Below are 13,006 nucleotides of genomic sequence, written 5' to 3' on the forward strand. Positions count from 1 at the left end.
AGTGTGATCATGGCTCATTGCAGCTCCAATCTCCCCATGTTTAGGTGATCCAGCTCAGCATCCTGAGTAGCTTGGACTACAGGTTTGTGCCACCACAACCAGCTAATTTTTGTATTTTTTGTAGAGGCAGAGTCTTGCCATGTTGCCCAGATTGGTCTCAAACTTCTGGCCTCAAGTGATCCTCCCACCTTAGCCCCCTATGTGCTGGGATTATTAAGGCCACTACATCTGGCCCTATTCTTCTTTTTTTTTTTCTTGTGAGATGGAGTTTCTCTCTTGTTGCCCAGGCTAAAGTGCAGTGGTGCAATCTCAGCTCATTGCAACCTCTGCCCCTGAGGTTCAAGCAATTCTCCTTCCTCAGCCTCCCAAGTAGATGGGATTATAGGTGTGTACCACCATACCTGTCTAACTTTTGTATGTTTAGTAGAGATGGGGTTTTGCCATGTTGGCCAGGCTGGTCTCAAACTCCTGACCGCAGGTGATCTGCCCACCTTAATAGCCTGGCTGTTACTCATTTTTAAGAAATATTTTTCTTGGCCGGCATGGTGGCTAATGCCCGTAATCCTAGCACTTTAGGAGGCTGAGGTGGGCAGATCATGAGGTCAGGAGATCGAGACCATCCTGACAAACATGGTGAAACCCCATCTTTACTAAAATACAAAAACCAGGCTTGGTGGTGTGCACCTATAGTCCTGGCTACTTCAGAAGCTGAGGCAGGGGAGTCGCTTGAACCTGGGAGGCGGAGGTTGCCGTGAGCAGAGATCAGGCTACTGCATTCCAGCCTGGCAACAAAGCAAGACTCTGTCTCAAAAAAAGAAAGAAAAAATAAATATTTTTCTCTAAGGCCGGGCATGGTGGCTCAAGCCTGTAATCCCAGCACTTTGGGAGGCCGAGGCAGGTGAATCACGAGGTCAAGAGATCGAGACCATCCTGGTCAACATGGTGAAACCCCGTCTCTACTAAAAATACAAAAATTAGCTGGGCATGGTGGTGCGTGCCTGTAATCCCAGCTACTCAGGAGGCTGAGGCAGGAGAATTGCCTGAACCCAGGAGGCGGAGGTTGCGGTGAGCCGAGATTGCGCCATTGCACTCCAGCCTGGGTAACAAGAGCGAAATTCTGTCTAAAAAAAAAAAAAAAAAAAAAAAAATTTCCTCTAATAAATTTTTTTTGGTTGACTGGAAATACTTTTTTTCTTGTTACAGTTTTCTTTGAGTTTGGAGGATAGTTGTGAGCAGTTTAAATATTTAAATGCTTTGTTAGAAAAACAATAAGTACACTGTTTGTTTTACATACTAGTGAATATTATAACCAGAATTTCTATTTTCAGTTAAGATCTTTTTGCTACATAAAATGGTATTCCCTAGACAACCTATACTGTATTTGCCATATCCACTGTGAATCTGACAGCAGAGTTCTAAGAAATCTGACTAAGTATTCTTTTTGAAAGCAGATTGGCTTCACATACAAATAAAAGGAAATGTTTGTGTAAATTAAGCCATCCTAGTCTAATTGTTTAAGCAGTTAATTTATAAATTGAGGAAATTACCTTCTAATCCTATTTTACATATAAATTTGAACATAGCACATAATTTCCCTGAAACTCAACTTTTACTTTTATAAAATAGAGAACAGCCTGCACTCCACTTGAATGAGATACACATACATGACAGAGTTATAGACTCAAACAATAGTGACTCAAAACTTTTCCAGTGGTTTAAATTAGAAACTTTTTCATGTATAATCTTTCTGCTCTTCTTTTGTGGCTGTTTTGTCCCAGAAGAGACATAATTCTTAAACTTTTGCTTCTTAAAGTGTTCTATGAAATCTAATTTAGCTCAATTCAACAAGCTTTAATTGAGTACCCTAAAGGGAGAAGAGCTATTACCTCTACCCTTGAAGAACTCAAAATTTGATTAGAGAGGGAAAACAAATATACAAAAGAAAAGTAGGCATATGTGCGCACTCCACACTTTTGGAAGCTGTCAATGGCCCATAGCCACCTTCTGTGCATCTTCTAATTTAGATTGCACAGAGAACTCAGTGCTGCTCACACTCTGCTAGCACTTCAAAGGGATGTATTCTTCCATATATATATATATATATATATATATATAAAAACCATCTATTAAAAGAAATTTAAGGCTAGGCATGGTGGCTCTTGCCTGTAATCCCAGTACTTTGGGAAGTCAAAAGGTCAATAGTGACCTCTTCAGAGCCAAGTTGGTAATAGTTGTCATGAAAATTTTTACTAATATACACCAAAAGGCTGATACTGCTGAAGGCAATTTTTTGATTTGAGACTATCATTTACAGCATTATTGTCTAAATATCCTTCTTAGAGACACATTACAATGCTTAGTCCTCATTGTTAAGTCACAGTTTAGTCCCTAGAGGATTTTGCAGTGTACAGTTCTCTCCTTTTCTTTGAACCCATTCGTGTATTTGTAAATGTCAGAACACCTACCAATTACCTTCAGTCTGTGATTCAGTGATCTTCATGGTCATAAAATCCTAAGACTTGAGAATTGGAAGAGACTTCTAAAAATCTAACCCCTGGCTCCAAACCTCTTAGAAGTGCTCTCCAGCGAGTTCCCTTGCCACTGCTCCAGATATCTGGAGGTTCACCCCATCCAAATAGAGTCTTCTCCTCCCTTTTGAAAATCTCGGGGCAGCCTTCACCATTTCTCTCTGAGACTTGGTGAGACACTGCTGTTTCTGTTACTTCCCCATCACACATCTTTCATCTTAGAAGATTAAAATATCTGATTATTCAGTGAAATTAAGTACTTCCCACTTCCTTACTCTACTCCTTCTTACCTTCCAACATTTTTCCTGTTTCATTCACTCCTTATTTTGTCTATCATCTTTTCACTTCTTCTGGCCCTCTTATACTGTGCCACCTGAAAACCCTCATTCCAATGTAAATGGCCCTACAGCTTCAACTGTATGGCAGAATGCTTTCTTCACCTCATTTTCATAGAATCCAGAGAATACTGCTAGCCCTGCAGCTCTCTCTAGTGGCAGGATGCATTGTTTCACTGGCTGCACGGTGTGAATGACATTGGTGTTCTCCTGGCTCCTCATTTCTGTTTGTAGACCATTGTTCCTTTACTCTTGAGTGAAAGCTCCAGCCTCTTTGAGCCTCTTGTCTTCCACCTCTATCACCGTCAATCTATCACTGTTGCTTTTGTAGTCAGCTTGTCTGTATCCACACACATCCTTCCTGTCCTTCATTCTCTGGTGTTAGGAAGCCATTTTAATGAGGCGCTCATCTTCCTTTTCCCTTGACCCCATCTTTTCTGTAGGATTTTGTTTCATCATTCATCTGCTTTTCCTCTGCTTTATCCTTTTCTTAGCCTGAAAACATTCTAGCTATTTGCAATTTCTCTTCTCTCATTTGCATCCTTAAAAGAATGGTTTATAATTGATTCTTACTTCTTCATCTCATTCATTCCTCAATCCATTCCTATCTGCTTTGCCACACTGCTGAAATAGTGTTCACTTAGGTCACCAGTAGACATTTTAATCCCATATTCTACTGGTTCTTTCTGCTGCATTTGATAATGTGGATGGTGTCCTCTTTAAAATTCTCTCGCCTTCAAAGTCTGTACTCCCTTAACATTCCTCTTTCTTTTTTGTGGTCTCCTTTTCTCCCCCTAAATATTGGTGTTCCCAAGATTTCTCTCCTTAGAACACTGCTCTCTATACTCCTGACCTAGGTGAGCTGACCCACTCACTCTCATCAAATCTCTGGCATAAACTGTTGTATGCCTTAGATACATATCCAGATGTTTGGTAAACCATTTGAGTTAGGTATGTGTTCTACATGCTGTGTGACCAAAGCTGTTCAGATGTCGTCTTCCCTCATTCTCAAATCACATCTCTTTTTCATGTTCTCTGTTTTCATGTTCTCTGTTTTGACTGGTAGAACCACTTCCCAATGTCCTACATCCAGACCATCACCATGTCCTAGGGATTTTTTTTCTCCTAAATATTTCTCAAACCCATCCTCTTTTCTCCATGTTAACTACTTGCCTACCATGTATTCATCATTTTCTCTCTATCCCAGCTGTGTACCTGTCTGTCCCAGTGCATTTTAAGATTGTTACAACAGTCTCCTAATTTTTTTCTCTGCCGTAAGTGCATTTATTACAGAACCTAAGTGGTGAATCTGACCATGTCAGCTCCCTTGTTTGTTTATTTTTTTGAGATGGAGTCTTGCTCTGTCACCAAGACTGGAGTGCAGTGGCACAATCTTGGCTCACTGAAACCCCCACCTCCCAGGTTCCAGCAATTCTGCCTTGGCCTCTCAAGTAGCTGGGATTACAAGTGCCCACCACTATGCCCAGCTAATTTTTTTACAAAAAATACAAACCATCCTGGCCAGGCTGGTTTCAAACTCCTGAGCTCAAGTGATCTCCCCATCTTGGCCTCCCAAAGTGCTAGGATTAAGGGCATGAGCCACTGGGCCTGGCCTTATTTATTTATTTGGAGATGGAGTCTTGCTTTGTTGCCCAGGATGGAGTACAGTGGCGCCTCGGCTCACTGCAACTTCCGCCTCCCAGGTTCAAGCACTTCTCTTGCTTCAGTGGCCCGAATAGCTAGGATTACGGGCCCATGCCACCACACCCAGCTAATTTTTGTAGTTTTAGTAGAGATGGGGTTTCACCATGTTGGTCAGGCTGATCTCAAACACCTGACCTTGTGATCCACCCACCTTGGCCTCCCAAAGTGCTGGGATTACAGGCGTGAGCCACCGTGCCCTGCCTTACTTATTTTTGAGACAGAGTCTTGCTCTGTCTTCAGGCTGGAGGGCAGTGTTGTGATCTCTGCTCACACAACCTCCACTTCCTGGGTTCCAGTGATTTTCCTGCTTCAGCATCCTGAGTAGCTGGTATTACAGGCACATGCTACCAAGCCTGGCTAATTTTGGTGTTTTTGTAGAGACAGGGTTTTGCCATGTTAGCCAGGCTGGTCTTGAACTCCTAACCTCAAGTGATCCATCTGCCTCAGCCTCCCAAAGTGCTGGGATTACAGGCCTGAGGCACTGCACTCTGCCAGCTCCCTTGTTTAGAACCTTTCAATGGCTACCCAAAGTTCCTTCACAAGGTATATATATATCCTTTTATGAGTCAGCCCCTGACCCCTTCTCCAGTCTGTCTTATACTACCCACTACCTGCTTACTCATATTTCAAGTTAGTAGCACTAAAGTGCATGGTATTTCCCCATAAGCATAACTGTTTCTTGTCCTTGTATCTTTCCTTACATGTTCCATCTGCTTGAAATACCATGACCTCTCCTTTGATTAACTTCTTCTTAAGACTCAGTTTGGGTATCATCTAAGATAGCTCCTTGGGTCTACTTCCCACCCTCTAAGCAATAATTAATGCTCTAATGATAACCTACGCATATGTCCGTCTGTGTAATCAGCATGTTAGTTTGTAATTATGTTTGTGTGAATATCTTTCCCTTTATACTTACGAACTTCTTAAATCCAAAGACTGGGCCATCACCGTCTTTTCATCAGTAGTGTCAAATATACTGCTTTTCATATGTGAACACAGTCTCTTTTACAGAAGAGGAAGTTGGGACTCAGAGTTTGTGACTCCCTTAAATGATTCATTCAAAATGAAAGTAGTGGCCAGCCGTGGTGGCTCACGCCTGTAATCCCAGCACTTTGGGAGGCTGAGGTGGGCAGATCATGAGGTCAGGAGATCGAGACCATCCTGGCTAACACAGTGAAACCCTGTCTGTACTAAAAATACAAACTATTAGCCAGGCGTGATGGCATGTGTCGCAGCTACTTGGGAGACTGAGACAGGAGAATCGCTTGAACCTGGGAGGCAGAGGTTGTATTGAGCCAAGATTGAGCTGTTGCACTCCAGCCTGAGCAACAGAATGAGACTCTGTCTCAAAATGAAAGTAGCTTGATTTTTAAAAACCAGGTTGGGAGGAAATTTAGTAGGGCATAAATGTAAGTACTACTGGTGCCTGCTATATAGTATGCTTCCAGAACTTTGAAAAATACATTTCTATTGTTTATAAGCCACTCAAGCTATGGTATTTGGTTATGGTAATTCAAACAGACTAAGACAGTGTCATTAAGAAGTATTAGCTCTTAAATATTTTCTTATTTAAGTGAAGTGTAATGGATAGGCAAATAATATCCGTAGAGTATTGATTAAGTGATACAAAGGAAGAGCTTGATTTTTTTCCAGCCAGATGGTGCTGATTTCTAACATTCTGAAGCACCATAATCAAATATCAGATATTTTACAAGTATTCTTTTAAAATGCTGACTCATGTTAAGTTGCATTGTTTATTGAGCTTTCCTTAAAATCATTGCATACACTCTTAATTATCCCAGATTGTTACTTTGAGTTAAGTTGTATTTTTAACATTTTATGAATTTACTTTCAACCAACTGTAAATACTTAAAGAATACTTCCAGTTTTCTTACCTGTTTATTATTTCTCTTTCTCTTCTTTGTTCTTCTTTTAATTATCATCAACAAACTTTACCTTCTCAACTGTGTTGAGGGCACTGGGCCAGGCACTGTTTTTATGTATTACAAAGAAGAGACGCCATGGCTTGAGTTTTTTCTGATGGCCTAGTGTAAGATGTTTATGCAAAGTGTCAATGGAAACAATTATCTTAACAGGATAACACAGCCTATTTTGCTTAGAAATGTCCTAATTTCCTGTTTTTAGGTTATCCAGAGGTCAGGTGGGGATTTCTTTTCTTAGGCCCATAGTGCAGATTCACATCCTGCAAGCATCGCAGGACTTAGATCACAATCCACTTAATTCCAGTGGCTGCATTTATCTTCCCGAGAAAATAAGTCCTTTGCCTGCTGTTTTTATTTAGTTTCTCTTTTTTTATTTTATCCAATAACCTGTAGTGAAGGTGTGACTTCAATAGCTGTTAACCAGTAGCTGCTTCTTAACTAAGCTACATCTTAAAGTTCATCTGTTCCCCACTTTGAAGTTCATGTGGCTACCTGCACTGGTCAGAATGTTACAGTGTTGTCACTGTTTTCCTGTCTCAGAAATCTGTTACTAACTAAGCATTCAAGCAAGCATCAGGCCCCAAAGTAAGCCCTGACTACATGCTGTGAACTCCTTCCTGCCTTAGTGAATCAGCTTCAGTGTAGTTTGATAACTGCCTTTTTTCTTCATGTTTAATTGTGCCTTGAGGGTATGGAAAGACTACATTTATCTGTTGAAACAGACTAAGCAGCAAGTGTTCTGACATGTTTGTCGCGCAAATTATTGTACGTGACAAAAGGTAATTACATATACAATCAGGCCTGGAAGTAAATGGATAATTAGGGGTTAATACATTATCTATCGTAAGAGTACCTTTGAGATTCAAGAAAAATAAACTAAATACATATCTTTTTAGTTGAGTAAAGATTACAAAATATAATATTTGAAAGAAATGAGTGAGGTTGTAAACCCTCTTAAATAAATACTCACCAAGATAATGTAATATTGTCTTTAACAGAGACCACAAAGATCCTTATTTTCCTTATTTCCATCAGGCTAAGTATGGTATTCCAACCTTGCATTCCTTCAGAAACCCAAGGCAAAATGGTAATGGATCTGTATTTATACTCTGGGGCACAAAACCAAGTCCTTATCTCTATTAAGCATAAGAAATGAGATTTGAGTCTGAAATTCAGGTCACTTCACCAAAGATTTATTGCTAAAATTGGAGTCTATTTTTCCCACTAATTATTGCCGTAAAAATGATCTCCCTTTTCCTCTTGAGGCAGTTTGGGATTTAATGATCTTCAGTTACCCTGAATGGCTTGAGTTCCATTTTAAATAAGAGAATGATAAGATGCCTCTGGGGACTTCAATATTTAGTTTTTTGGGTTTTTTTGTTTTTGTTTTTGTTTTTTTGAGATAGTGTCACATTCTGTTGTCCAGGCTGGAGCGCAGTGGCACAATCTCAGCTCACTGCAACCTCCACCTCCTGGGTTCAAGCGATTGTCCCGCCTCAGCCTCCCAGGTTGAGGGGACTACAGGTACCCGCTACCACGCCAGGCTAATTGTTGTATTTTTAGTAGAGAATGGGTTTTGACATGCTGGTCAGGCTAATTTCAAACTCCTGGCCTCGAGTGATCTGCCTGCCTCAGCCTCCTAAAGTGCTGGGATTGCAAGCGTGAGCCACTGCACCCGGCCAAGTATTTAGTTTTAATTTTAGTTCAGCCTTAAAAATAAAACAAGTCAGAGTCATTGTTTATAACGAATAGCAAATTATAAGTATTGTTTGACTTCCTAAAATTTTAGAGTAAAACATATGTGACTACTTATATTGAAGACTAAATTATTCTCCAGGTGTTCATTTGCCTTATTTTAAGTATAACTACAGAGTTGGGGAGAATAACCACTTAGATTTTTTCAAATTGGGAAAAACTAGTTATTCTCTTTCCTCATGTTTTTCTTAACAATTGTACTGCAGAAACCTAGCCTGGTCTGGCTTCCTTCATTCAAGCAACTGCCATATATCTTAAGAGTATAGACATGTTGGCATACAATTTTTTTAATTGGCTAATTCATATTGTCTTACTTTGTTGCTCAAGTTCTTCCAAAGTCAATTCATACAAGCAGATCTTATTTCTTTATAGCTTCAATGGAGCAAAGTGACTCATCAGAGAGAACTGAAAGTCTATTGAACACCTCTCATCATGAGTTTCAAGGTTTGATTTCCTTAGTATTAGAGGTCTTTGCGCTTCATTGGTGAAGTCATTACATAACTACTTGTTATGTAAGTGTAGCAGATGATGTAACAAATCTGTACAGAAAATAAAATGTATGACCTGGGAATGTTTATTTAACATGTTTGATGGTGGCTTTACTGGTTTACAAAAGGAGCAGAACTTTGGTTGTGAAATATTTTAGTACATCCTATGGCACAAATTAAATCAATAACTAGCCTAGTCTGGCTTTCAGGATAATTATAAAACATTACTAAAATTCAGAGATGTCTTAATTATTAATAGTTTACATGTAAATGATAACATAGCTCTGTTGTTTGTGTATATGATACGGGTTCAGTGTAGACTTAACGGAATTATATATCAAAATATAACATATGCAGTTAATCTCAACAGATACTTAGTTGATGCCTAGTATATGCCAACTACTGGGCTAAATGCGAAGACATAGAAACTAAGCAAAATAAGTCACCAGCTTTGAGGCACTTATGAAGTACATTATTAGAAGGAAGGAAAAGGCACTTCAACTATTAAGATATTGGAAGGAGGCAAGGGCTGGGGTAGCTATGAATCACCCAGACTGAAAAAGGAATTATTGATATTTGATTCTTTTGTGGGTAAATAAACTAATCCAAAATATCAATGTACTGTGAAAAACACCGTGATGCAGATAGGTATAGAGTAGTATGAGGACACAAAAGAGTGACAGCTAACCCAACCAAGGTGGTCTGGAGAGGCTTTCTGGGAGACTGATTTAGACTTAAGTGTTATGAACTAAGTAAGAGCTATCTGGATGTAGAAGGAGGGAAAGGAGACGCCATACAGAAGAGCTGAGGAATGAGGAATGTCCTAGGGGCAGTCGTGTTTTCTTTTTTTTTATTTTTTATTTTTGAGACCAAGTTTTGCTTTTGTCGCCCAGGCTACAGTGCAATGGCAAAATCTCGGCTCACTGCAACCTCTGCCTCCCAGGTTAAAGCAATTCTCCTGCCTTGGCCTCCCGAGTAGCTGGGATTACAAACGCTTGCCACCACACCCAGCTAATTTTGTATTTTCAAGTTGAGATTGGGGTCTCACCATGTTGACCAGGCTGGTCTCGAAATCCTGACCTCAGGTAATCCGCCTGCCTTGGCCTCCAAAAGTGGTGGGATTACAGGCATGACCCACCATACCTGGCCAAGTCATAGTTTCTAAGAGAACTAAGAGTAGTTCCTTATTTAGGAGCCTGGGTTACATGAAGGGAGAGGAAGCCAAAAGATTGAGCTGGATAAGGTGCAAGAGAGCTTTGCGTGTCATGTTAGGAAACTTGAACTTTATCTTGTAGGAAATGGGGAGCCATCAAAGGTTTTAAGCAAGGGAATGGTGTGATCAAATTTGTGTTTTAGCTGAATCTCTCTGGCAGCATTGTGAAGGTTGGCTGAGCTAGGTTATTAGAAGAGAGAGGCAGAGGGAATAGGTAAGATCAAAGGCCCGAGGGGAGAGATTATGATGTCTGAACTAGGACAGTAGTAGTAATAGTAGGGATGGAAAGTTGGGAGAGGGCTGGGTGCAGTGGCTCATGCCTGTAATCTCAGCATTTTGGGAGGCTGAGGCAGGCAGATCTTTTGAGACCAGCCTGGCCAACATGTGAAACCCTGTCTCTACTAAAAATAAAAAAATTAGCCAGGCACAGGGGCCTGTGCCTGTAATCCTAGCTATTGGGGAGGCTGAGGCACAAGAATTGCCTGAACTCAGGAGGTAGTGTTTATAGTGATGCAAGGTTGCACCACTGCACTCCAGCCTGGATGTCAGAGCGAGACTATGTCTCAAAAAAAAATAAAAACAAAAACAAAAACAAAACAAAAAGAAGAAGATGGAAGAAGGTTTATACAGAGAATATTTAGGAAGGTAAATTGGTACTATTTGTCAATAAATTAGATGCAAGAATTGTGAGAGAGAAGACACAGAGCAGACTGAATCCAGATTTTTTGTTTCAGTAATTAGGTAAAATACTACTGCTTCATTTATCACCTACCTTACAATGTGAGGAAGCTGAACTCTTATGTTCAGTACACTTAACAGAAACAAGCCATGCCTGTGTGTGTGTTTCTGAGTGTGCATGTGATGTGTATTATAAAAATCTAAGTCACAGTCAACTATTTGAAGTGAGTCTACTTGAGGAAATTACATGACAGGTTCTTTCTTCTATTGAATAATTGTAGGTTTTTATTATTTTTCAAAAACAGATTAAAAAATTCTTGGTAAGAATTTATTAACATTGGCTGGGCATGATGGCTCACGCCTAGCACTTTGGGAGGCTGAGGCAGGCAGATCACCTAAGGTCAGGACTTCGAGACCAGCTTGGACAACATGGTGAAATCCTGTCTCTACTAAAAATACAACGATTAGCTGGGGTGGTGGCACGTGCCTGTAATCTCAGCCACTCGGGAGGCTGAGGCAGGATAATCACCTGAGCCCAGGAGGTGGAGGTTACAGTGAGCCGAGATTGTGCCACTGCATCCAGCCTGGGTGACAGCAAGATGCCTTCTCAAACACACGCACGCACGCACGCACTCGCATGCACATACATACATCTTTCTGCATTCATAAAGAACTTTCAGGAGACTTTAGTCAAATATCTATTTGTCATTTGGGTTTGAATACGTGACATAAATATTTTACCCCAATTGACAAAAGAATTATTTTAAAACTCTATATAAGGCGTATAATGTTATATTACTAAATGGAAAGTCAGAAGATCCTATTCGAAGTTTATACAGGGCCAGGTGTGATGGCTCACGCCTCTAATCCCAACACTTTGGAAGGCCGAGGCGGGTGGATCACCTGAGGTCAGAAGTTCAAGACCAGCCTGGCCAATATGGAGAAACCCTGTCTCTATTAAAAATATAAAAAAATTAGCCAGGTGTTGTGGTGGTTGCCTGTAATCCCAACTACTGGGGAGGCTGAGGCAAAAGAATCATTTGAACCTGGGAATTGGAATTGGAGGTTGCAGTGAGCCAAGATCGTGCCAGTGTATTCCAGCCTAAGTGACAAAGTAGGACTCTGTCTCAAAAAAAAAAAAAAAGGAAAAAAGGTTTATATAACAAAATTCTACTCCTAGATACATACCCAAGAGAAATGAAAACAGTTTTCTACAAAATCTTGTACGTAAATGTTAATAGCAGCATTATTTTTAATAGCCAAAAAGATAAATTCAAATGCCCATCAACTGATGGTTTGGGTAAACAAGGTGTGGTATATCTATAGAATACATTATTATTTGTCAGTAAAAAGGAATGAGTAATAATGCATGCTACGACATGATGAACCTTGAAAACATGTTTAAGCAAAAGAAGCCAGTTACAAAAGACCACGTGGTAGGTTTTGTTTTGTTTTGTTTTAAATAGAGGCAGGGTTTTGCTCTGCTGCCCATTCTGTAGTACAGTTCATAGCTCACTGCAGCCTCCAATTCCTGGACTCAAGCTAGCCTCCCACCTAAGCCTCCCAAGTAGCTGGGACTGCAGGTGTGCATCACCACAGCAGCTGATTTTTTAATTGTATGTAGAGACAGGGTCTTGCCATGTTGCCCAGGCTGGTCTCAAACTCCTAGTCTCTAGCCTTGGCCTCCCAAAGTGCTAGCATTACAGGTGCGAGCCCCCATGCCAGGCCAGAAGACCAAATGTTATGTGATTCCCATTTGGAGAGTGATTGCTAATGGCTATAGGAATTCTTTCAGGGGCTCTAAAATTGATTGAGTTGATTGTACAGTTCTGTGAATAGAGTCAAAACCATTGATTTGTACCCTTTAAATGAGTGGACTGTATGCTACATCTCAAAGCTGTTTAAAAAAACAAAACTTTAAAAGTGATGTAACAAGAAATAGATGTTTAGTTGTATTAAAGTTATAAAAACAAAAATAGACAAAAATGATAAGATAGCTACCCAAGTAGAGAGCTGGTATAAAGTAAGGGAAACTCTCATATGTGATAGCTATAAAATAATAAATTCAAAATTAGAAAAATATGCCTATTAGGGATAGTGAGCTAATCACTAGAACTAAAAATGGAGTTAAAGTAGGGGCATGGTGGCTCACACCTGCAATCCCAGCACTTGGGGAGGCCGAGGCGGGTGAATCACTTGAGGCCAGGAGTTCAAGACCAGCCTGGGCAACATGGCAAAACCCCATCTCTACAAAAAACACAAAAGTTAGCTGGGCATGGTGGTCTGTGCCTATAGTCCCAGTTGCTTTGGAGGCTGAGGCACAAGAACTGCTTGAACCTGGGACACGGAGGTTGCAGTGAGC

General features: G+C 40.4%; 1 protein-coding gene across 10 annotated transcripts in view; it reads left to right on the top strand.

Moving 5' to 3' along the window:
- EXOC6 (exocyst complex component 6) overlaps window positions 1-13,006 on the top strand; it is a 235,485-nt gene that overhangs the window by 212,948 nt on the left and 9,531 nt on the right. Inside the window, exon 22 of one of the 10 annotated variants that reach the window (XM_074382591.1) lies at window positions 8,638-8,704. The exons of the other annotated variants lie outside the window; for them this stretch is intronic. Within the exon in view, the coding sequence (XP_074238692.1) occupies window positions 8,638-8,685 (48 nt within the window). The 3' untranslated portion in view covers window positions 8,686-8,704. Of the gene's footprint in view, window positions 1-8,637; window positions 8,705-13,006 lie in introns of those variants that run through there. 10 annotated transcript variants of the gene reach the window in all.

The sequence above is a fragment of the Saimiri boliviensis genome, chromosome 12, assembly GCF_048565385.1.
Source record: "Saimiri boliviensis isolate mSaiBol1 chromosome 12, mSaiBol1.pri, whole genome shotgun sequence".
Lineage (NCBI taxonomy): Eukaryota > Metazoa > Chordata > Mammalia > Primates > Cebidae > Saimiri > Saimiri boliviensis.